Raw genomic sequence first — 26,988 nt, 5'->3', positions numbered from 1 at the left:
AGAAGCGCTTCGCAGGAGGCTCCCGAGTACTGATGATGTCGCCTAGCCAGGGGACGAAACGTTTGCAACAAAAACTTCCAGCTCGGCGAACAGAACCACAAGGAGGTGACTAGAAGGGAAACTGAAACATATGGAGCTGACATAAAGTATCTGGAGATCCATGAATATAAATAGGGAAAAGATGGGACAATGGCAGCCAAAGGAAGAAAGAAGTTCAAATGGGTCAGGAATAGGCTGAAACATTGGGCCTGCCTGGGCAGTCCTGTTTGTGGATTTGGGAAGAAGATAGAATCAGGCTGTTTGGGTTTGGAGGAGGGAATTGAACTTTGAAGTGAGAAGCTGTGAAGGGGAGGTCTCCAGAGGAGATGCGGTCAGTAACAGTCCTGGAAACAACAATTTGATGTGTAGCGGTGGAGTCATGATCCAGGGGGAGATGGAAGGAAGTGTCTCGGAGTTGTTGCTCAGCTTCTGCCATGTAAAGATTGGCAAACCAGATGACAACAACAGTCCTTATCGGAGAGTTTAATAACCTTTTGCTTGTTTTTTTTTGAGATAAATGAATAACTAGGTCATTTCTGCCTCCTGAGGAAATACAATTAGTGGCATTTTCCTCCTTGCTGACTTTGCTAAAGAATCTCTTGTTTATATGATGAAATTGAGAGAAGTGCTGCCAGAATTATTGGTTCAAGTCATAAGAGGGTTGAGTTAAATATATTGCTGGTGTAAAACCGTCCATGTCCTTGTGTATATTTAACTGTTGTTCTTCTCCATCTCCTCCTGCAGTAGCTTCTCCTTATGCCCTGCAAAATCATTTCCTAAAGTGTCCCAAGATTGCAGAAGTATAGCACCAAGAAAACAACTACTAATCTACACCTTGATCTATATAATGGAAGTTCACTTTGTTCTCACTTTATACGGTGACGAACTCATTACCATCAGCTACAATCTGCAAACCAGTGCCAACAAATGCTAAGCCTGATCAGCTTTTTGTAAATCTATAAAAAGAAAACCACATGCTGGCTGACCCTCATTGGGCAAATAGACTAAAAGGATGGTAATAAATATACAGTGGGAAACATTTAAGAATATAATTTGTGTTCAATGAAAATGCGTTTCACTGAGAAACAAAAACTACTGAAGAGGGGAAAGACAGACAGTACTGGATTAAAATTAGAGGCTCATAATGTTGCAAATGATAGTAGTAAGTCTGAGGATTTGAGGATGTTTGAGAAACCAACAAAGAGCCACCTCAAAATTGAGAGGGGAGAAATAGAATGAGTAAATTGGCCAGGAATCTTTTTTTAAAGGCTGTACGATTTTAGTACAAGTTTGTTAGAAGGACAAGAGTGGGTAAGTAAATGTTGATTTTTTCTTTAGAAAGAAGACAAATTATCAAGGGGAAATTAGAAAAAGGCAGAGACAACCAATATATATTTTTTGTTTTGACAACACAAGACATAGTTACATATCAGACGTAAATGCATGTGAGTGAGGGAATGAAGGTAATTAATATTGAAAAAGTAAATATAATAGAGCTCTAAAAGAGCTCTGTGTCTACAGCTATGATTTTCCAAAATTCCCTAGATTCTGAAATGATGCCAGCTGATTGAATGTTAGGAAATGTAAGACTGATATTCAAGAAAGGAGGGAGAGAGAAAATATGGAACAATAGGCCAGTTAATCTTGCATTCGTCACTGGAAAAGTGCTGGAATCTGTTGTTAAGGAAGTCTTAGCAATGCAACTAGAAAACACCATAGAATAAATTAACATAGTTTTATAAAAGAACAACCTGTTCAACAAATACAGTAGGGTTGTTGAGGGTATAACTAATAGGGTAGATAAAGTGGAAACAGTATTTGGATTTCCAAAAGGCATTCATTAATGTGTCACACAAAAGGTTGATGTACAAGATGAGAGCTCGTGGAGTTGGGATGATAGATTGAAGATACAGAAATGGTGAATGGACAAATCCTATCCATAAATTATGGAACCCTGGACCTGTGGCCAGTTTATCTACTAGTTTAGTATGGACCTGCGATTGAACCTTTCAAATTCTGAACTAGTTGGTGACAGGAGACTGAATAGAGGAGAACTCCTTGCAAGTCTCAAGACTGAATTTTACTGACAATGAAGTCAACTACATCATTCAAGAAACTTAATGTTGTGCTTGTTTGTCGTCAATGGACACCACTTAAGTGTTCTTTTTAAAAATTGGTTTCAGAGCCTACATAGATACTTGCTGCCTAATTTCTTACCAACGTCATGAGGTTGTTTTCTCCATTTAATGGCTATTGTGAGATTTTTTTGAGACATAACAGCTCTTTTTATTTACTACAATGTAAACGAGCTTGTTGTGTCGTGGTGTGAAAACTTGAACATAGTGTGACTTTGTCATATAGAAAAGATATATGTACATTGTTGAATATTACTTATTTTTAAAAAGAGTTATTACTAACTTTTTTTCTAACTTTCGGTGCAATCTTTCCTAAACAATGCTACAAAATGCAGTCTGTTAGCTGAATTTTATTCTTTAATTTGCCATCTGAAATTATTTCTGAGCTTGCCTTCAATTTTATCACCTAATCACTCTCCAGTGCTTCTCAGTTATTGCAGATGGGAAGAGGAAGAGGAACAGTGCCTGACTCTCTCTCTCCACCCATTTACAATTGGCGTGTTGTCTGGGGAGTGGTTTTTTTTGCTATGATTCTGATGTCAGCCTCATTTTATTCCTTGCAGCATCCGTGGCACCTGGCTTACATTCCAATTTGAATACAATCCAATTTCTAAACTGATATGTCTCTCTTTATTTTGTTTAATTTCTAAGGTGAGAATTTAAGTTTCCCAATATTCTTGTATGACCATAGCTGCCAAACTACTGAATAATTAATGCAAATTTGATTTAACCATCACACCTTAGACCACCAACTTTCTTTTTAAATACAGTTTACAAAGAAAAGTGAAAGAAATAGTTCACAAGGCATTCTGGGACCATCTGGAAGCTCAGTTGAACCAGGATCCACCTGAATACCATCACGCCCTTGTGCTTTTGGGAGAAATTAAAGAGGTAAAGGAATGAATACTTCAATTGTTCTTGTCCATAGCAGTCTGAAAAAAAAAACAGACCTCTAAACATCTCAAGATGATAACCCAGACCCTAACTTTCATTTTACTTCAAGGCAAGTAGAAAATGTTATGTTCCAGATGTGATTCATTGGCCAAATTGGTAGACTTTAAACAAAACACGCATTATTCCAAGCCCACAGTTTAAAATACAAACAAAAGCAAAAGAATTGGCATAACTTTAACTCTATCAAAATAATTAACAAATTAATATTATTTAACTATTACTCACCAACTGTTCCAATATAACAGCATCCTGTAAACACTCCTTTGGCAATGGCAAATCAAGCAAAACAGATTTGCTGACTTGCTATCTCCTGCAGTCCAGGAGACGGAACACCAACAGAATGAATCTTGTAGCAGAGAGACAGAGAACTCTTTGCAGCAGCAAAGAGAAAGCTGTGTATAGCAGCTTCAACTCCAAAACTCCAACTTCAACAGTTGAAAGCGAAAACTATAAAACCTTAAGCCTGACTTCATATACTCATGCTTATTTTGTCTAGAATCATACAACGTGGAAACAAACCCTTTGGCCCGACTCGTCATACTGATCAGATTTTCTAACTCAAACTAGTTTTGGATACCCTGACCTTGGGGAAAAGATCCTGCCTATTCACCTTCTCTATGCCCCTCATGATTTTATAAACCTTCAGCCTCCTTCCCTCCGGGGGGGAAATGTCCCAGTTTATCTCACTTCCTCTCATAACTAATGTTCCAGTCTCAATAACATTCTTGTAAATCTTGTTTGCACCCTTTCCAGTTTAATAACTTCCTTCCTATAGCATGGTGACCAGAATTTTATACACTACTTGAGATGTGGCTTAACAATATCTTTATACAGCCGTACTGTGACATCTCAAACTCCTATATGCCATGCACTGACCAATAAAGGCAAGCATACCAAATACCATAGCCTTCACTAGCTGGTCCACCTGTGATTCCACCTTCAAGGAACTATGAACCTGCACCCCAAGGTCTCATTGTTTGGCAACATACCTAGGACCTTACCATTAGGTGTATAGGTCTGGTCCTCATTTGCTTTTCCAAAGTGCAACATCTTACATTTATCTAAATTAAACTTGATCTGCCACTCCTTGGACCATTTACCCATCAACTCAAGGTCCCATTGTACTCTGAGATAACCTTCTTTACTGTCCACTACACCACCAATTTTGATGTCAACTACAAACTTATAACCATTCCTCTTATATTCACATCCAAATCACTTGTATAAACAACAAAAAGCAGTGGACCCAGCACTGATCTTTGCAGCATATCGTGGGTCACAGGCCTCCAGTCTGAAAGGTAACCCTCCGCCACCACCCTCTCTTCTATCTGCAAGCTAATTTTATATCAAATTGGCTACCTTTCCCTGAATTCATCTGAGCCATCCTTGCTAACCAGTCCACCATGTGGAATTTTGTCAAAAACCATGTTGAACTCCATATAAGCAATGTGTACAGCTCGCATCAATCTTTTTTATAACTTTTTCAACAGAAAATCAAGTTAGTGAGACATGATTTCCCTCGTACAAAGCCATCTTGGCTATGTGTACTTACTCCTTGCCTTTCCAAATATATGTAATTCCTTTCCAAAAACATACCCACCATTGATATCCGGCTCACCAGTCTACAGTTCCCTGGCTTTTCCTTACCACCTTTCTTAAATAATGGCATCGATTAGCCAATCTCCAGTCTACTGGCATCTCACATGTGACTATTGATGATGTAAACATCTCAGCAAGGGGCCCAACAAACACTTCCCTAGCTTCCCACAAAGTTCTGGGATACGCCTGATCAGGTCCCAGTGATTTATCTATCTTGTATGCATTTTAACACAGCCAGCACCACCACCTTTGTAATGTGGACACTTTTCAAGATGTCACTATTTCCCTAAGTTCTTGCTTCCATACTTACAGTCATTGACAGTTACATCTTAACAAATGTGGCAGTTCCAATTTGCAATTGTTCTTATTTATTTGTCGTATCTTCCATATTGATTTTTAAACACTTGGGCCCAAATGTCCAGAACAGCAACAATGAAGACAGATTGCTACTGTAAGTTTGTTTTTTCACCCAGGATCTTCTGATCATGGGTCATGGTGTCCATTAAGAATTCCCTTTGGAATGGAATAGAATTGGAAGGAGACAGGGCACACCCTCTGTTTATGGCACCCAGTAGATGTATGGAAAGATTTAAAGGGCCAGAGCTAGTCCTTGAGTTCAAAGTTTGGGAGAAGATTTGTAGCTCGAGTGCTCGTTGTTATGGTTCTGTTTGCCGAGCTGGGAATTTGTGTTGCAGACGTTTTGTCCCCAGACCTTGAGTGTTAGGAAGAGTAAGGTGAAGTAGTTAGCTTGGGTCAGGAAGATAGTCTGCTCAGGCCAACCGGGGAGAGAGGAGTTGAGTGGTTGGGTGTTAGAGATGTCAATTGTCTGGCTGAAGTCTTCGACTTTAATTCCTAGTTAGAGACATTCAAAGGGTTGTGGGAAACATTGGAATTTCTCATCAGGGAATTTGGGCCTTCTGGGCAATTTCTGTGTAGGTTCACATATCAGGAACTCTGCAGGATTCCAACATGCATTTTTTGTCACGCATCTGGTCTGAAATGATCCGGAAACCAGATGATTTAGTCACGCTTTTTGCATATATTTTGTTTTGTGGATGTAGGAATATATAGAGTGGCATAGTGGCTCAATGATTAGCACTGCTGCCTCACAGTGCCAGGAACCTGGTTCAACTGTGCAAGTGCCACACAGACTTTCTACCCATGTCTGCGTGGGTTTCCCCAGGGTGTTCTGGTTTCCTTCCGCAGTCCAAAGATGTTAGGTGGATTGGCAATGCTAAATTGCCATAGTGTCTAGGGATGTGTAGGCTAGGTGGATTAGCCATGGGAAATGCAACATGACAAGGATGGAGTAGGGCAGTGAGTTTGGATGGGATGCTCTTTGGAAAGTCAGTGTGGATTCAGTGGGCTGAATGGCCTCCTTCCACACTGTAGTGATTCTTTGATTGTATATCTTGGTGATTTTTGAGGTATCTATCCCTTTTTGGTTTTGTCTATTATCACCTTCCTTCCAAATTCATGCCTACTGTTATTAGTCTTTCCACTAGTTTTAAGCTTTGTGTCGTCATTGTCTACAGGAATAGTACCAGAAGACTGGAGGATAACAAATGTTGTTCCCTTGTTCAAGAAAGGAGTAGAGACATCCCTGGCAATTATAGACCAGTGACCCTTACTTCAGTTGTGGGTAAAGTGTTGGAAAACGTTATAAGAGAGAGGATTTATAATCCCCTCGATAGGAATAAATTGATTAGGGATAGTCAACATGGTTTTGTGAAGGGTAGGTCATGCCTCACAAACTTATTCAGTTCTTTGAGAAGGTGACCAAATGGGTGGATGGGGCTAAAGTAGTTGATATGGTGTTTATGGATTTCAGTAAGACGTTTGATAAGGTTCCCCATGGTAGGCTATTGCACGAAATTCGGAAGCATGGGATTGAGGGAGATTTAGCTGTTTGGATCAAAAATTAGCTAACTGGAAAAAGAGAGGGTGGTAGTTGATGGGAAATGTTCATCCTGGAGTTCAGTTACAAGTGGTGTACCGCAAGGATCTGTTTTGGCTCCACTGCTATTGTCATTTTTATAAATGACCTGGATGAGGGCGTAGAGGGTGCGTTAGTAAATTTGCGGATGACGGGAAGGTCGGTACAGTTGTGGATAGTGCTGAAAGATGTTGTAAGTTACAGAGGGACATAGATAAGCTGCAGAACTGGGCTGAGAGATGGCAAATGGAGATTAATGCAGAAAAGTGTGAGGTGATTCACTTTGGAAGGAGTACTGGGCGAATGGTAAGATTCTTAGTGTAGATGAGCAGAGAGATCTCTGTGTCCATGTACATAGATCACTTAAAGTTGCCTGGGAGGTTGACCGGGCTGTAAAGAAGGCATACGGTGTGTTAGCTTTCGTTAGTAGAAGAATCAAGTCTCAGAACCATGAGGTCATGCTACAGCTGTATGTACAAAACTCTTGGTGCGGCTGCACTTGGAGTATTGCCTGCAGTTCTGGCACCGCATTACAGGAAGGATGTGGAAGCTTTGGAAATGGTTCAAAGGAGATTTACTAGAATGTTGCCTGATATGGAGGGAAGATCTTATGAGGAAAGGTTGAGGGACTTGAGGCTGTTTTCATTAGAGAGAAAAAGATTGAGAGGTGACTTAATTGAGACATTTAAGATAATCAGAGGGCTAGACTGGGTGACAATGAGAGCCTTTTTCCTCAGATGGTGATGAATAGCATGAGGGGGCATAGCTTCAAATTGAGGGTGATACATATAGGACAGATGTCAGAGGTAATTTCCTTACTCAGTAGTAGGTATGTGGAACGCACTGCCTACAACAATAGTAGACTCACCAACTTTATGAGCATTTAAATGGTCATTGGATAGACATATGGATGAGAATAGAATAGTATAGGTTAGATGGGCTTCAGATTGGTTTCACAGTTCAGCGCAACATTGAGGGCTGAAGGGTCTGGACTGTGCTGTAATGTTCTATGTAGTTTGAATAATCCTCCTTCTGTGCTTGCAGTATCTTGTACAACAGCACTTCCTTGCTCTTGGTCTCTATGCCCAATTAATAAAGAGGATATTTTATAGCTTTAACTGCTGTCTTTTCCACCTGATCTGCCACCTTCAATAATCTGTCCACACAGACCCAGGTGTCTCTGTCCTTGCACCCCATTTAGAATTGTACTCCCTGTTTTATGTCTTTCAGTGGTCTTCTTACCAAAATGTGTCAACTTACACTTCTCTGCATTAAACGTCATGTTATCTATCACCCCATTTCACCAACTTGTCAAATCCTTTTGGAGTTCCACACTGTTGTGCTGTTAGTAATCAATTCTTTCAAGTTTTGTGTGATCTGCAAACTTTGAAAGTCTCCCCTACACACTAAGATCCAGATCATGAATATATCAAGGATCCCAGTACTGACCCCTGGGGAACTCCACTACAAACCAGCTCCAGTCCTATAAATATCCATTGACCATTACACTGTTTCCTATTGCTCAGCCAATTTTGTATCCATGTTGCTCCTGTCTTTTTTTTCCGATGTCTTGAACTATAACTTTCCTCAAGTCTGTTGCATGGCAGTGTACCAAACACCTCCTGGGAATCCAGGTGTACCAGGTCAACTGTGTAACCCTCTCCTTTCTGTTACTTCTTCAAAAAGGTTCTAAGTTTAAACATGATTTTCCCTACAGAAATCCATGTTGACTCTTACAAATCGGTCCACCTTTTCCCATTTAATGACTAATTCTATGCCAATTAATTGTTTCAGGAAGCTTACCCACCATGATGTTGAACTGACCGATATGTAATTAGTTTCTTGAATGAGGCCATAATGTTTGCAATTCTTCAATCTTCTGGCATGCCGTTTGGATCCACGGAAGACTGAAAGATAATGGCCAGTGCCTCTGCAATTTCTGCTGTCTCTTCAGAATCCTTGCATGCATCTCATCCGCTCCCATTGCCTTGTCACTTTTGGTCCTACATCTTTGGCATTTCTTCCTTCTCCAACAATGCTAGTCCAATTTCCCATAACAATATATAGCTGTTTCCACTTTCCTGTTTGATTTTGGTTTTCAATTCTATAATATCTTTCTTCAGTCTCTCATTTGGAGTTAATTTGTAAGAATATAAACTGCAATGATGGGAATGTCAAAGAGATACCTATTTCCTTCTGAGCATATAATTTTTTATTCCTTTATCTCCAATGATGTCACCTTCCCTTATCCATCATAATTCGCATAACCTTAGGATGTTTAAACTTCTCCAGTTATTTGTTCCATTTCTTACTCCAGCTGTGTTCCTATTCCAAACCTGCACCAAAATGAAGGCAATGGCACACCATCCCTGAAATTAGCCAAGAAGATGGCTCAGGCATAGAAATATAGAAAAAAAATTACCAAATGTATGTTCAGTTGTGGGGCAAGTGTTGAAGCCACCTAACTGAAAGTAAAAAATGAAATTATTCATTGCTGGTGTGACATCTAGTATTGTAAAAGCAAGCCTTCTAATTTATGTAACTCCTGTTTTATTGTTTAGATTCTACTCTCATTTCTGCTACCTGGCCAAAACAGACTTCGTAACCAGATCTCTGAGGTTCTAGATTTGGATCTAATCAAACAGCAGGCTGAGCACAATGCTATTGATATCCATAAACTGGCTGCATATATTGTTACATTAATGGGAAAGTTCTGTGCTCCAGTTCGGGATGATGATGTTAAAAAATTGAAATCAATTACTGGGATAGTTCCATTGTTCAGGTAAATTATTTGTCTGCATGGTGGTGAAATGGGGAAGATAGGGAAAATAGAGTTACATGCTGCTTCTTTTTTGAGGCGTTTTAAGTTTCTTCTGGAAATTGAAAAGTTTCCACTTCACAATAAGCATGTATTGATTTTTAGAAAGAGGACCAATATACTTTCTGACCAAAGTGTTACTTTTTTTTTCTTACATACATTTCCAATAAAACATTTCTTCTTAATTTTGTGACTGAGCTTTGTATTTCTTTACCAGAGAGATATTTCATGTTCTTGATTTGATGGCAATGGATATGGTCAACTTCACCATTCAAAATATCCGACCACACATCCAACAATGTTCAGTTGATTACGAGCGAAGCAAGTTCCAGGATTATCTCAATAAACAGCCCTGTAAGTTTTTAGTAGATTTAATAGTGATTTGTGATAAATGTACAATACTTAACCAAATTAGAAGGCTCACTCCTCTCTGGTTCTTGCTAATATTGTGTAGAATGAATTTTTGTTTGAGATATTTGAGTAAACATTTTATATGTATAAATTTGGGAAGTGGCCGGATTCATCTTAAGGACAAAGCATTTGACATCCTCCAGATAAGGAATGACATCTAACTTTGAACGCAAATAATTTTTACGGTAACATAGAAGGACATTAAAACACAAGTGGGACATTGATTGGTATAAGTACAAAGGGAAGATATTCCACAGAATTTAATAAGTCTAGTGTTGCTAAGTGGCTACAGGATGATAGACCTAAATAAATAATGCAGATGTGGGAAGAATAAATATTCAGAAAATGTTTTGAGGACTACAGGAATATGTATACAGAACTTTCCCTTGAGATTAAATGGGATAGACTTTGTGCTGTGATAACTTTTAAACCGCCTGATATTAATTCCAAAGTAAAAACCAAAAAAGCAGCAGATGCTGTAAATTGAACAAAAGCAGAAATTGCTGGAAAAATTCAGCAAAGCTAACAGCATCTGTGGCGAGAAATCGGAGTTAATGTCTGTGGTCAAGTGACCCTTCCTCAGAATATTAATTCCTATTATATATGCTGGCTTCTACACATTCTGATTTCTGTTTATGGACTGTGTGGGAAATGCAGAAATTGGCAGAAATCCACTGAGGATGATTGTTTTCATTACCCCCTTCTGAACTAAATGGCACTCTTATCTATAAAGCTGGTGGTGATTTTTTTCTTTAAAGATCATTTTAGTTCTATAGGATATTAACATACTTGAGCAATATTTAATTTCCCCACAAACATTTATATTTCTGTTTATAGATGCTCTTGATTATACAACTCAGTGGTTGAAGGAGTCTGTTACTGAAGTATCGGCATCTATGACCACCTCAGACACCTCACCTTCTGATACTGATGGGAGTTCCAGTCTTCCCCTCAGTCCATCATCTGTGCTAAACAATGGTTATTTGAAGTTGTTGCAATGGGACTACGACAATAAGCCCTTACCTGAGGTAAATACTACGATTTCTGTATAAGAGTTTCTGAAACTCCTGTGAATTTGGAACATTTTCCAAAGTTGTAGAAACAGAGTTTGAGCAACCTGTTTGAAATTTTGACCTCTTCAGGATCTTTCGAACTGAGATGGTCCTTTTTAGGTCCAACAATTTAAAGAGGATTTGAGGATGAAAATTTAAGTTTCTTCAGGCCAGATCATTATGGGGAAATCTTTTGACAAGTTGAATGTTCACGATTTTATTAAGAAAAGACTGTGCTGCCTTTAAAGATATCCTGAAGACAGAAAAATTGGAACTCTCTCTTGCGGGAGAATTGCAATAGCATTTTTAATAGCATGGGATCAGAGAGTCTGCCATTAAACAATATTGTTTTGGAACCAAGAATAATGTGCAAGGAGTCAGCTGTCATGAGAAAATACCCTCTCTGACATGTAGTGCCGCAGAAACTTTCTCCTGTGTCTTTGTCACAGCACAACTTCTATAATCATCTTCCCTCCATTGGAATATGGGATGAGGTTGTCAAGTCTTGACTTGATAGAACGCATCCTAACTAAAAACTATTTGTTTATCAGATCGAGCAAATTGGCAATCTCCAGAGAGGAATACTTCATCCCAGGCCAGACTACAATGGAAATTTTAGACTTTCAACCATTCATTTGCAAAGATTGTAATTAAATTAAGTAGGAGTACTTTCCTCTACACAAATAATTTTATCAATTAGAAATTTGTCTCTAAAATGGGAAAAATTGCATCAGGCCCTAATATTCCATTTTGTGCCATGGTCCAAGTCAAATTTCTAGCCTTGTAAACTTGCTGAATATTCTTCTCATATCTTTAGAAGGGAATTCATATTTGGCTGTTTCTGTTGTGCCAGTGTAATTTAAATATCTTCAAACACCTGCATTATAATGGTTATGCTGACACCACTAATGATGGGCTCAACTTTTGATCTACTAGATGCAGATGGATTTTTTTTTTGATTTTGCATTTTTTTTCTCCAATAAAATGTGATCAAGTGATGGTGGTTTGTCCTTTATATAGAGTACATAAAATAGCAAAGCATTCCTTACACTTCTTTGCTCCTTTTTGAGTCTGCCATTTTGTGATTTTGTTTACATGACTGTCATTAAAATATAAATACTTAACTATCATGAAAGAGCAATTAAATTTATTTGGTGGTACAAAGATGGTTATTAGGCATCACTCAGCATTTCTTGCTTTCTTCTCCCCCGCCACCCCGTCCAATCCCACCACCATCACCACCATGAACACCCATTACCAGTCAGTCTTTCTATTAAAACACAACCAGTTCTCTATGATCCTTTGTCATTCATTATAATAAACCAGTCACCTTTTGGAGCAGGTTCACCTTAGTTTCCAGTCTGCCACTGAATTGTATTTCAAATTTTATCATTTAGGATATGTGGGCTTCATTGGATGGACCAGTATTTATTGCTTAATCCTAATTGCCTTTTCAGAAGGTGGTGGTGAGTTGTTGCTTGAACTGCTGCAGATCAGCATACATGTGTTAAGAAAAGTTTAACCGTAACAATTTGGGGGGATAAAAAGCAGCAAGATGAGTTTGGAAACTGAGAATACCTCATGAGAAGAGATGGCTAGGACACTTGTAGTAGCTGAACAAAAAGCTGAAATAGGTAGCAATATGATGGGAAAGGGTGACATGGAGGAACCAACTATCACTCATCGAATTGGGCCAGTACTCTGGCCCTAACAAAATGAAGGTTGAATCATGGAATAATGGATTTGGCATGGGTAGATTAAACCCAGAGCAATTCAATATAAACCAACAGCTCTACAGCTGCATTTTGTTTTTTAAAAAGTCCAATTATCTGGGTGGCTTTTATTATTTTACTATTTTCAAAGAATTAACAAGACCAAATCATGTGTATAGAATATTTAAAAGTAAATATTTTCTTTTTCACTCTTGTGGAGAAATATTACATTTTGTACTTGCTTCTAGGTGCCTGGTAGTACCAATCTCATTTGGAGATTTTGATTGTAAATATCTGATTCATAATTCTTGTCAGGATATAATTAATTTTAAGAAATTTAATTGTAGGCAAATGGGATTCATCTATTTCTCAAATTATTGAGAAACCTAGACATGTGTACAATACAAAGAAGCTTGGAGTTAATTGCATTTAAAAACTAATATGGGTTCATCTTACAAGATCATCGGTTGCAGTACAAAGACAATCAGCGATATGGGTTTGCCATCGTATTATTATCGAGCCAGAACGTCTTCCCTTACCAATTGCATGGGGATCCTTCCATTACTTGATGTCAAACAATAACTGGAAAATGAAAGTAACTTCCAGAGGACTGTGTCATACCTTTCTCTGCTCAATCGGAAAATGTGAATGAAGCTTCAAGGAGTTTTGTAACATAAAAGAACACCTTGACTGGGGTTGTAGGGAATTGAAAAGTAAAACTGAGTTAATAGTTTAAACGCATGCTATGGTGTTAATGCTGCTTGATTTGTTTAATTCCTTTTCATATCTTCAATAAAGGTTGTAATATAGTCTGATCAGTTAATTGCTGGCTGTTGGATTTTTGAAAATATGACTTCTGCAACATAGTCTTAACAATTTGAAGTGTTAGGCACTTTTCTTCAAATCACTATCATGTTGCCTATATAAGAAACTAATTTGGATGGAAAGCGAGTTCAGGTGCTGACTGTCTGGGAGTTACAAATATTGATCCCAATCCCCCCTCATAATGGCATGGTGTTAGACAACAAACCTATTTGTATAATTATTTCAAATTACAATGCAGCGGAATTTATGGAAGGAAGGAACGTATGCTGATCCAAAAGGCATTGATAGAAATTCAGGAGATAGTATGTTAGCTACATTTGGTGAATGGTCTGGAAAAATCATGAAGTGGGAAGGAGAAAATAAATTTGCAAATATTTCACCATGTAATGAGATGGAAGAATATATTTTCTGTAGTACCAAATGATCACAGAAACTACTAGTGACAAGATATTTTGAATGCCATGAACTATGAACTATCTTAAATTTGATCTTAGACTCTGATGACTGATCGATCACGACTCCAAGAACTGCAGCAAAGACTGAACCTGCAAAGGCTTGTGGCCTATATAATGTTGATCATCTACAACATGGTGGGGGCAACCATTTCAGGACTACCTGACTTTGCTGAAAAATTAAAGCGAGTTATTGTAGTTCTGCTTGAGGGCATGCATGACAAGTGAGTTTGATTTTTCTATCCATCTCTTTTATCATTTGGAAAAAATCAATTTCTTTCACTCAGCTCCTAGAATTAAGGTTGTATTCCATGATACTGCATTGACTCATGTCAGGTCAAAGCCAAGGATGAGCTCTTGTTTTTGTACTTTTTGAAGTAAAATTCTTGGAGTGAAACATTACTGTATTCAGTTTTTTCGTATCCTTTTTATTTGTTTTAAAGTCCAGATTTCAAATGTCTTGTATTGGAAATTTACACAGTGTTCAGTGCTTGTGAGGAAAACATAATTCTTGCACAGGGCATTCCTTTATTACCTCCTTTCAACTTGAAAGATGCCTGCTCAGTCAATTTCTCCCCCAAAAGACATTCGCATTCACCCACACGGGTGAGCATCTCAAACTTGGTAGGTAAGTATAACAGCTCAAGTTTCAAACTACAGTATTCTCTGACCCCTTGCTTGACTCAACTATGGTTACATCTTTACTACATAGGATAGGGCAGACAGATTTCATAAGGTGTGTACCCACCTGCTGGAACAAATTGTCCAGCTATCGCTGTGCTCTCCATTGATGTATCACAATGTCCTCAATTCTGCCTTTCAAAATAATGATGCTGAGTTAGGGATCTCGTACTTTTCAACATTTACTACAGCTGTGTTTCCCTTGGATTATTTTTGGGTCCAGAAGTTCCAGCGTACACAGCTAGAAAGTAGTCCATAATTCCCCATTGTGTGTTAGTTACATGTAGTTTTAATTTAGTCACAAAGTTATTTGTTCTTTATTATTTTTTATTTATTATATTTATATCAAATGCTGATTCAACTTACAACTGAAAATTAATGTAAGCACTTACCAGTTGATCAGCTTACATGAAGTCTATGATGTCATTCTTGTTTTCCACTCTTGATTTCCAAATGGAACAGTGCTGCCACCCTGCAACTGAAGTGGTGCATTCCAAATAGGGGAGAAATGAAAAAGTGTCCTTCCCCCACTTCACTGAACTCCCACACGATCAAATACCCAAGTCTTCCACTTTGCCAGCTATGCCCAGTACTGGCTCCACCAGTAAAGGCTGTGTATTTATACCACTTTTGACTTAGATGAGTTGGCTTTGCTCTATTTTTAAGAGCTAGTTTTATGTAGCTCTTTAATTAGCTAGCTATACCTCAGCTACTGTCCGTTTAAAGAGCTTCCTCGTTTGAAGCCTGAAAGTAACTACGTTTTAACGTAAACAGAAAATCTTACTTAAATATTGCATTAGTTGCTTTCAGTATTTTTCGAGTTTACCCTTTTATTAAAAAAAGAGACTAACCATTAAAATTCTCATACTTGACAAACCCCTAAGCCTTCATTCTGTACTAGCTGCACTTGATGCTGATTGGCAAGATGTGACAAGTGGAGTCTTGCTAAGAGTGGTACTCTGGCTTTTTACAATTTATACCACTGACTTAGATGAAGAGGGCAACAAAGGCATAATAGCTAAATTTGTGATGACACAAAAGATAGATAGGAATATAAACTGCGAAGACATCAGGAGGTTTCAGTCAGATTTGGTAAGTTAAATGGGCATAGGTCTGGCAGATGGAGGATAAAGCGGGAAAGGTGTTCACTTTGACAGGAAGACTGAAATCGCAGAGTCTTGCCTCCACACCGAACAATTGTTGAACTCTGAGGTGCAGAGGGATCTAGCTTTTCTATTGCACGAGTCACAAAAAAGTTAATATGTAGGTACAGCAAGTAATGAAGAAGGCTAATGGAATGCTATCCTTTACTATGAGAGGAACTGAATGAAAAAGTAAGGTGTTACACTTTTTAGTTTTGTAATTAATGAGACTATGTCTCTCACTGTTGCAGTTTTGCTCTCCTCTACTTAGAAAAGGTGTATGTTTCTCAGGTGAGTCACTAGATTGATACCTGGAAAGAACAGGTTGTCATATAAGGAAAGCTTGAACAGCCTAAGCTCATTTCCACTAGATTGAAGGGAGATTTAGTTGAACTAAATAGGATCTTGCACAGCATTGACCAGGCGGATGTGGATAGGATGTTTCTTCTTGTGGGTGAGTCCAGAACAAGGGGCCACCTTTTTCAGGGAATACTTGATTAGATGTTTTTCCTGAGGGTTGTGCAACTTTGGACCTAGGTCTTAGAAGATAACGGAGGCAGGGTTATCAAATATTTTTTAAGGTAGTTGTAGATATATGCTTGTTAGGCATGGGAGTCCACGGTTTTTTGGGGTAGATGGAAAAGAAACTAACATCTTTTTGAATGACAACAGGCTCGAGGGACTGAATGGCCTCCCAATGCTCTTAATACATATTTCTATTTATACAAGTGAAGCTGCATGTTTTTATTCTTTTTACCAAGATTTTCTTTTCAGTAATGTTAGTTAAGTTTCCAACCATTTTTATTTTCAACATCTGAATGCAAATAATGAAAATTTGATCAGCTAGAAAAGAATAAATCCCACGATTTGAACATTGCAATGTTATCTTCATAGTGAAAGGCCATTCAGCTTATCACGCCTATGATGTTTAGTTGGTAGAGCTGTCCAAATGGTTCCACACACACTGATCTATACCTTTTAACCCTGTAATCATTTTTCCCTGCAAATTAAACATTCAAGTTGGAAAATTAGAGATGTGATAAAAATCTGCTTTCATGTCTCAATTGATTCTACTTGAGTTTGATGCAGGGAGGTGCATTACAGTGGCTAGTGAATGCCTTGGTTCCCATAAACTGCCTTTGAATGTGGCAGTTGGTATTGGGGTTTGTGGGTTAAATTCTCTTTAGTGACTGAATCTCAACATTTATATTCCAACAAAATGAATCACAACAGTATAAGGAAATTTAATTGTGACAAGGTCAGTCAGTTGGATCTCATAGAATGAGTTCCTGATTGGACTGGATTAACATACTCAATCAGGGAGTCCTGCCTGACAGATATAAACAAGAGTCTCAGACATTCTGTGCACTCTGATAGCTGGATCATAGAGTCATAAAGCATGGAAACAGACCCTTTGGTCCGACCAGTCCATGCCGAACATAATCCCAAACTAAACTAGTCTCACCTGCCTGCTCCTGGCCCATATCCTTCCAAACTTTTCCTATTCATGTATCTATCCTAATGTCTTCTAAGCTTTGTATCCCTATACGCCACTTCAGACCCTTCGGCCCAGCCTGTCCAGATATCCCAACCCAATCTAGTCCCACCTGCCATCATCTGGCCCATATCCCTCCAAATCCTTCCTATTCACATACCCATCCAGATGCCTTTTAAATGTTGCAATTGAACTAGCCTCCACCACTTCCTATGGCAGCTCATTCCATGCACGTACCACCCTCTGCATGAAAAAGTTGTCCCTTAGGTCTCTTTTATATCTTTCCCCACTCACCCTAAAACTATGCCCTCTAGTTCTGGACTCTGCCACCCCAGAGAAAAGACTTTGTCTATTTATCCTATTCACACCCCTTTATAAGGTCACCCCTCAGCCTTTGAAGCTCCAGGGAAAACAGCCCCAACCCGTTTAACCTCTCCCTGTCGCTCAAATCCTCCAACCCTGGCAACATTCTTGTAAATTTTTTCTGAACCCTTTCAAGTTTCACAACATCTTTCCGATAGGAAGGACCCCAGAATTGCACACAATATTCCAACAGTGGCCTAACTAATGTCCTGTACATCCGCAACATGACCTCCAAGTTCCTGTACTCAATACTCTGACCAATAAAGGAAAGCATACCAAACACCACCTTCACTGTCTTATCTACCTGTGACTTTCAAGGAGCTATGAACCCATGCTGCAAGGTCTCTTTGTTCAGTAACACTCCCTAAGACCTTACCATGAAGTGTATAAGTCCTGCTAAGATTCGCTTTCCCAAAATGAAGCACCTCTCATTTATCTAAATTAAACTCCATCTGCCACTTCTCAGCCCATCGGACCATCTGATCAAGATCCTGTTGTAATCTGAGGAAAACCTCTTCGCTGTTCAGTACACCTCCAATTTTGGTGTCATCTGCAAACTTACTAACTATACCTCATATGCTCACATCCAAATCATTTATGTAAACGAAAAAAAGTAGTCGACCGAGCACTGATCCTTGTGGCACTCCACTGGTCACAGGCCTCCAGTCTGAAAAACAACCTTTTACCACCACCCTCTGTCTTCTACCTTTGAGTCAGTTCTGTATCCAAATGGTGAGTTCTCCTTGTATTCCCTGAGCTCTAACCTTGCTAACCAGTCTGACATGGGGATTTTTCTTTTTTAAATGGTATTTCAGATTATAAATCACATTTTTAAGATTATAAATGCAACATTTGAGACATTTGGGGTGGGGGGGGTGGGAACAATCTATTTAAAAACAAAATCTGATTTTGCAATAAGACGCTCCCAAGCTGTTATTTTCAGTACAATTTGATGAATTAAGGGGTTGTTGATACCACAGTAGTGAAGTTGAAATCTCAAGCACATTTTTGACTAAGTCTCCAGAGGAGACCACAATGACTGCATGTAGAATCTGGTTTAAAAGGGTCCCTTGCATGTACTATGGACTTTATTTTTCTTAAAATAAAGTTAACTATAAGCATTTTTAAATGCTGGAATGCATTTTAATTCTACATGCACAAGGTTGTGTGTGCATAGAATTTGTCTAGGCGGGTGTATAAAGGAGGGCAAAAGTGAGGACTGCAGATGCTAGAAACCAGAGCTTAGATCAGAGTGGTACTGGAAAAGCACAGCAGGTCAGGCAGCATCCGAGGAGCAGGAAAATTGACATTTTGGGCAAAAGCCCTTCATCAGGAATAGAGACAGGAAGCCTCCAGGGTGTATAAAAGATTCTATTAGTTGATTTGGTCACAGCAAGCTATCTACAACTTTAAAATTATTACAGTTCTTACACTGTCTAAATATGACTTTTCACTTGTGTATATGTTGTATTCACATTTTATATTGGGAATTGCTTGTATGTATGTCATGCTGTAGTTAAACCTAAATGGCAATGGTTGCTTAGTAGCACTCTGTTTTCACATCACCTTATCCCCTCAGCTATGCTTCAACCTGCTTTTAGATTGGCTTTTCGAACTGCTTGGAAATTTTGTTTTGTTTTTTCATATAAATCCAGGGATTTTCTAAAAGGATCAAATGCATGACATTAAAATGAATTATATTAGTTTGCCCTGTTCCAATTATTTTCTGAGAATTTATTTTGCTATAAGATCATATTTTGGTCTGTATGGAACACCTCAAGAATAAATTAATTCATTTTGATAACCAATGTACAAAATACTAACCCGATCCACTGTGTCTCTCTTTTTCATTCTTGATCGTGCTGTGAAGAAATTTCAATCTGGAAGAAACACTCAAGACTATAAGTGTAAAGATCTGTTCTGAAATAAACCAATCTTTGACAGAAAGGGGTTACTCCGTACTTACAAATGAAAATCAAACAAATCTCACTGGTCAGATCTGCAGCATTGCAGAAGAAAGCAACCCTGTCCGTACCTTGATTAGTAAGTACAAAAATTAATTTTGCTAATGTGTTACATTTTATGTTATCTGGGTGATGATATGAACATTCTAAAAACATTTTTAATTCCCAGCTTAACTGTGCCCTAGAATTTATTGAAAGTATCAAAGTGAATAATGACAACACATTTTGGCAATGAGAAAGTTCAATTTCAAGTCATAATGGTTTAATAAACTTAACCCATTGTTTTATAAGAACAGTTGGCTCTGTTATTTCCATTCAGATCTTGACCCTAGCTCACTCTCTTTATGGTGACTCCACAATAGCAATCAAGAAATACACTCTTTAATATCATAGACTATTACAGCAGAGAAGGCAGTCCTTTAGCTCATATCTATGTTGGCTCTTTAAAACAACTAACTAACTAGTCCCAGTCCCTGCTATTTTCCATAAACCTGCAAAATTTCCCTGTTATGCATTTATTGAATTCCATTTGAAAGCTATTATCAAATAAACTTTCACGATCCCTTTTAAAGTAGTGTACTCCAAATTACAGTCACAGGATTTTGTTTTACACTGGGTTGGGAGAGACAGAATGGAAATTGAGTGGTCAATTCATTCTTACGCTCTCTATGTCAGCTCACTGAATCAAATTTCAAATGATCAGTATTGGATGCCAGTGGGAAGGAGGTCATAAGAGGTGTAAAGAGGAAGGCTCTGTACCCAATTGGAATGGTAAGCTAGGATGGTATGGCAGAAGTGAAATGCCGTGAATAGCAAGTCAGTATGGCTGCAAACACAAAGTGCTAGAGAAACTCAGCAAGTCTGGCAGCATCTGTGAAGAGAGAAGCAAAGTTAACATTTTTGAATCCAGTATGACTCCTCTTCAGCCAAGGGCAGTGAATACCTGACAGCAATGGCACCTGTAAATGGCATAGATTGCAGTGTTTCAAGAAGGGCAGCTCACCACCACCCTCTCAAGGGCAACGAGGGATGGGCCATAAACAATCTCTCACTATCCTGACTTCCAACTACATCACCACTCCTTCAGTACTGGTGGGATCAAAACCTTGGAACTTGATTCCCAACAGGACTGTGTGGGTGTCTCTACAATCCAGGACTGCAGTGGATAATGAAGATAGCTCATCACCACCTTCTGCAAGGCAATTAGGATTTGGCAATACATTCTATAAATGATTGATAGAAATTTCCACTAAATTTCTCAACTTTATCATCTCTCTAAAATGACTTGAATACTCAAAATAATCGAAACAATGCAAAGTTTGATATTCAGCTAGGATTTTACAAAGCTTCTAAATGATTCACATCTGTGATATTCCCTGTAGATATAAACAAAATGCATACTTAGTGTTTAAACCTCCACACACATGCTCAAACATGGGTATATTTTGCATTTGCTGATGATTATGTAATGTTCAACACAACTCCTCAGACACTGAAGCGGTCCATTTTCAAATGCAACAAGATCTGGACATATCCAGGCTTGGCTGACAAGTGGCAAGCAACATTTATGCCACATGAATGCCAGGCAATGATCATCTCCAATAAAAGATGATCTCACCACTGCCCATTGACATTCAATGGTATTACCATCATTGAATCTCTTATTATCAACATTTATGCGGTTACCATTGACCAGAAACCCGATTGGATTTGACATGTAAATGCAGTGTGTACAAGAATGGGTCAGAGGCAAGGAATAACATAGTGAGTAACTCACCTCCTGACTCCCCAAGGCACAAATCAGAAGTGTGATAGAATACTCCCCACTTGTCTGAATGGGTGCAGCTCCACCAAAACTTGAAATTTGACTGCATCCAGGACAAAGCATCCTGCTTGATTGGCTCCACATCTACAAACAGCCACTCCGTCCCCCATCAATGCTCAGTACACAGCGCTGCTACTATCTACAAAATGCACCGCAGCAATTTGCCAAAAATCCTTGGACAGCACCTTCCAAACTCTCAACCTCTTGCATCTAGAAGGGCAAGGGCAGCAGAGACCACCACCACCTGCAAGTTCCCCACCAAGCCATTCATCATCCAAACTTGGAAATATATTGCTGTTCCTTCAAAGACCTTGGGTCAAAATCCTGGAATTGTCTCCCCAATGGCATAGATTGCAGTGTTTCAAGAAGGGCAGCTCACCACCACCCTCTCAAGGGCAATGAGGGATGGGCCATAAATGCTAGCCAGCCAGCAACTCCTACATCCCAAAAAGGAATAGAAAAACCCACACTTTTTTGCACTGCAAAAAGGAATCAACTGTAATACCTCCATGAATTAAAACCTTGCTATCCAGTGTAAGTTTACACTAATCTTTATTGTTATGAAGTTGAAGGTGTGTACTGTACCTTTAAGAGAGTCTGAATGCTGTTCTGAACTGAGAAAGTACAAGCATCTCTGTGTGTGACTAGATGGCAGTCGCAGAGTGTACTGGAAAATTGATAATATGTAACATTTGGCTGTGAAATGGATACCTGAGTTTTGGTTTCTGTTTGGTTAAATTCAAATTGTTGTCAAATCAGTTTAAATTATGCCCCAGGATACCAAAACCTAATAGAGTTTGGTTTGATGTTGGCAAAACAGTAAATTCAATGAGACGATCTGATGTTGAGGGGTATAAAATACAGACGTTAGAAATTTAGTCAGAGAGCAACTGCCATTGCGACAGAAATGCAGGGAGAGCTAACAACATGCTCTCCAGGAAATTAGGAAACATTCTCTCTCTTAAAGGTACTTTCTTCATATGAAACATACTCAGTTTAAAAAAGAAATGACAACCCAGGGAGATCTTCAGCCAGAAGAAGAAAGACACAGAAGATGACAACGGAATTTTGAAATTAAGTTGATGTCATTTTAATAAGTGTCTTATTGGAATAGCATGTTGTTACAGAGTTGGAGGTAGATAGTAAGCAGTTAAGAGAAAGCAGGCCTTATATGTAATATTACTGTACACTGAATAGAAGATGAGGGAGAAATTGTTACTCAGCAAATACACAAGCAAGCATAATTATATCTAATCTAAAACAATCTAAGTTTGCACATTTTGCATCATTGCTAATGGGCTTGATTTCAACATCGTCAGTGGCAAAAGTAAAATTAGCCACCGTCTCAAAGAACTTGGGCATCACTACACTTCAGGCAAGGGGTGAGGTTGACAAGGCAGGTCTTTCACAGTGACTTCAGAGTTGCAGAAATTGAACCTGTGCTGCTAGTATCATTCTGCTTTGCACACCAGCCAACTGAGCTTATATTCAGAGTGTAAATTGTGATCCAAACAACGTCTTTCAATATGGTCTAACTTTGTGTTTCTATCATATTTATGTTAGTTGTTTTATTTAATTTTCAGATAATCGGATTGAACAGTACGTTAGAAATTTGCTCAGTGTGCCAAATCAGCGAAAGACTGTTTCAGTTGTTCCAGGAGGTCTTACACCTATTCAAGTTGAACTCGAGGAGATTGCATCCCAATTTGTCTGTATTATTAATTACAATATACAAGTGTATGGGCCATTTTATTCCGGCATTTTGCGAAAGCTTCTGTTCAATAATCTAGCATCGGCAGGTACTACAGCATCACATGCTCCTTGAGTGCAGAAGGTTAATAAAAGGAGCACAAATGGTTTTGGTTTGTAGTGTTTGTTTTGTTTTTGTACTGCATCTTTGTACGTTGCCTGTGTAGAATAGTTTGCTCATCACTTAAATCTATTTGAATAATTGCACATAAAAAATGTCAAACCACCCAATTATACGAAGTTATTTAATATCACTTGAAGCTAAATTTATATTGCATTTTTACTAAATAATTGCGGCCTTGCTCAGTTTTTTTAAAAATTGACCGTCAGTTTTAATTGTCCTAATTTCAGAAATAAATTTAAGGGAATTATAAAATAGTTTAGTATTTTTCTATGAAATGAGAATCAAAACATTTGAAAAGAAAAATGTGAATACTTTTATATAGGATGCGAACGTAAGAGAGAGTTTGCAAAGACTGAAGCTAAACCATTGAGTTTAATGTCTGCAGGAAAAAAAACAATGAATTCCATTTCAGAATAGGTGAGGAACTTGATATCTTCAGCAACACCTTGCTGTACAAACTGCATGTATTCATTGGCTCTCAACATAATATTTTGCTGTTCACTTTTCTGTATTTGGGTTTAATGGTGCTTCAGGAGCAATTCATGGATTTTACAATCAGTAGAAACATGAAGATAGCTTCAACATTGTTTTAAAATGTAGAACTAATTGTTTGTATTTTTATATGCATTTTATCTATGTTTAGTCTGGTTTTGCTGCATAAATTTTATTTTGTGTGTATATATAGTTTATGTTCCACTTACTTGGAACAGAATTGGTGATTTACAGCAGGTAGATTACTGCTCACCTTTGATGTAGATTATGTATTTTCTTCATTAGAGGAGAGTTGATCCATGCATGTCTTTTTTTGTTTTGCTTAACATTTAGACTTAAGCTTGTTGGAACAGTGTTTCAAAGCTCTATTTGTTAATCTCATTTCTGCTGCAGACTGCTGACTGTCACACTGGTGCTAAATTTACTGTTAATTGATATGACTAGTCTGTTTTTAAAATCAAACAGTTTTTCTTGTTTTACAGTAGTATGTTTGTGGTCAATAACTTGCAAATTATATATACTGAAGTACTGTACTTTTTGTGAGGGACTAAGCAGTAGTAACATTGGCTATTGTTCATCTGCGACTCTCCTTGTGGAATATCCCCCACCAATGCAAAATGTGTCTTAATCATCACCCCATCCCAACACCACTCTCCATATGTTCACTAAACACCCGGAGTTCACTTAATTGTGGTCTTTACATTTTTTCAGAAATGGGTAGAAGATTCATGACTAAAATCATTCACAGTTTTATTTTTCCTTTTTAGAATTTGCAACTCAATTCAGCATCTCCCTATTTAGTATAGGATAGATTTTCATCCTTACTGTTTAGAACTTAAACCTCAGCTTGATGGCATGCAGAGAGAAAACCTGAATGTGCATAATTGCTTGCTTAAACTGGAACAATTTAATTCAATTAGAACAGGTCAAGATGGAATCCATTGTGAGGATACCTTGTAACCACATTTTTTCTTCTACCCTAAACCTATACCATTATTTCTTGGATTGAACAGAATTTAAGAAACGTGACAAGTTTATGTTGTTGTGTGGAATGAACAATAGAAATGGCCCAAATTATATTTTATCGAGCCACATATTCACTTCAGAAGTGGCCAATACCCCATACAGGGTTTATCAGTTACTGTACTGGCATTCATTTGAGGCTGCGGTAGGTGCAAACCCCTAGACAAAGGTATTAATTTAAACTGGTAGGATGGGTACCTAGAAATGTAAATCTTCTTCAGTATCAATGTGAAGGATACTTGCAGAGGAAAAAAAGTTGGTAATGGTCAGGTTGAAAGCATCATTTAAAAAATTTTCCAAAATGGGATGGAAAGTGACAGTGTTGTTCTCCTATTTGCTGTACTTAAAAGTTCACATTAAGTTTTCATTGTTGACGTGTATAAAAATTTATATGAAGTATGAAGTTTTATATTTAATAAAATCTTAAATGAAGTCTGGTCTAAAATGTATTTTATTGCAAAATTTTATATTTAACGATCTTGAAAGCCATTGTTTTGAATTTAGTGATGGCAGAGAACATGTAGTAACTTGTGAATTTGACTTCTGCATCACATCTTTAATTTTTAATGTGCATTAATATCAATTCTGATCTTTGGCTACAAAATAGTTTAGCAATATTGTATGAAGTAGTCGCTGTCATAATGTAGTAAATGTGGCTTCCTATTTACACAGACTAGGGATCTCAAACTACAATGTGTTAGTTACCAGATAATCCAGAGCAATAAATATTCAAAATATTTGTAAACATTTTGTAACACATACTGAGAATCATTTTTACTAATAAAATTAGACCTAAAGGACCCGACTCCACTGTAAGTTACCTAAATTGGTAAAATTCATTGCTCAACTATCTTGTGTCTAGGAAATATTCTTGCTTAATCTTAAAATAAAATGTCAGTGGGATGTGAATTTTGTAGAAGTGGGGGGGGGAACATATTCCCTTCTCTTTCAAACATTAACATAAACCTAACCTCTACCCCGTTGAAAAAGTCAGTAGGCTCAAGACAGACTTAAGTGGCCACACAATACAGATAATATTTTTGCAGACTTAATGAACTGAGGATGGAATTGTTGTTCCACAGGGACAGTATTTCCCACCATTTAGCTGCTTCCAAACTGTTTGGCTCACGGATGAGGCAAACTCCATTTTAGCAGCAGCCAATACCACAAACAGCCCCAATGAGGAGAGGATCTATGGATATAAAATGTACATGTCACTGTAATCTTTGGTCAGGAAGCAATTAAGGAGGGGAGCTTCAGTTGTCTGGGTCTGGAGGGTGTTAGGGGGACGATCATTATGGGGAGGGGGGAGGGTGTGCCCAATGGGCACAAAGTACCTATCCAAAGCAGTTACAGTTATTTGTACTTTTTAACCTGAGATTATGAAAGTCGAGCTGGCCTTCTTCGTTTTGCCTTCCCCAACACTCACTTTTGCAGCAGAGGGAGAAACTGACCTAAGGTTGTGCAAACTGGATGTTGCCTTGTGTGGCCACCGAAGTTTTGGGCTGGACTTAGCTTAAGGTTGGCAGGAAGGCAGCAGGTTGACCACCCATTCTATTTATGTGTCATCCTCCATGCAAACACTGCTTTGGGAAACAGTACAATTCCCCCAAATAACATTGTGAAGTATAGGTAGTTGCATTTGAGTGAAATCTCATTGAATAGAAAATCACTTAATAGAAATAATGGGACTTAAGAGAAAAGTGGCACTGGGGCAGACGAGCAAGAAATATCACTCACGTTCACTCAAAAATCACCCAAAAGCCTAACACAAAGTATAGCACAGCCTGAATGAAGATTTTAAATCCTATTTATTAACAAAAGTAAATTTAACACAGTACATTGAAAAAATATTGTTAATGCAGGGACAGAGAGTCATTGCAAACGTGGATGGCTGTGGTTGATTGTCTTCTGACTGTTTCTTGGGGGTTGGTTTACATTGTGTGACATACAGGGACAAAAACAAATTAGAAAGGCAAAAGATATGTTTGAGAGTAATGCAGTCCAGCAGGGCTTATATAGGAATTATGCAAGAATATTCTTTTTTCAGAGGGAAAACAATGAACATTTATCATTTTAATTTTTGAGATGAAGCTGTTCAATGTACTATACCTCTCTCATGGTCTGACAGCAGCTGACGTTGGCGCATGTGTAAAAACAGGCAGAACGAAACATGAGAAATAATTGCCACTGGAAT

At 38.2% G+C, this 26,988-nt stretch overlaps 1 protein-coding gene across 2 annotated transcripts in view; it reads left to right on the top strand.

The window, feature by feature from the left end:
- The window catches only part of tcp11l2 (t-complex 11, testis-specific-like 2), a 46,940-nt gene extending 21,717 nt beyond the window's left edge, over positions 1 to 25,223 (top strand). For both annotated transcript variants that reach the window (XM_060842929.1, XM_060842928.1), the window contains exons 5-11: positions 2,945 to 3,065; positions 9,225 to 9,445; positions 9,699 to 9,835; positions 10,730 to 10,920; positions 13,976 to 14,157; positions 19,485 to 19,657; positions 22,987 to 25,223. In XM_060842929.1, coding sequence (XP_060698912.1) covers positions 2,945 to 3,065; positions 9,225 to 9,445; positions 9,699 to 9,835; positions 10,730 to 10,920; positions 13,976 to 14,157; positions 19,485 to 19,657; positions 22,987 to 23,228 — 1,267 coding nt within the window. In that variant the 3' untranslated portion in view covers positions 23,229 to 25,223. The remainder of the gene's footprint in view (positions 1 to 2,944; positions 3,066 to 9,224; positions 9,446 to 9,698; positions 9,836 to 10,729; positions 10,921 to 13,975; positions 14,158 to 19,484; positions 19,658 to 22,986) is intronic.
- The last annotated feature ends 1,765 nt before the right edge of the window (positions 25,224 to 26,988 follow it).

The sequence above is a fragment of the Hemiscyllium ocellatum genome, chromosome 23 (genome assembly GCF_020745735.1).
Source record: "Hemiscyllium ocellatum isolate sHemOce1 chromosome 23, sHemOce1.pat.X.cur, whole genome shotgun sequence".
NCBI classification, from domain to species: Eukaryota; Metazoa; Chordata; class Chondrichthyes; order Orectolobiformes; family Hemiscylliidae; genus Hemiscyllium; species Hemiscyllium ocellatum.
The sequence above is the reverse complement of the archived record's forward strand: the minus strand, read 5'-3'. Positions and strand labels throughout refer to the sequence as shown.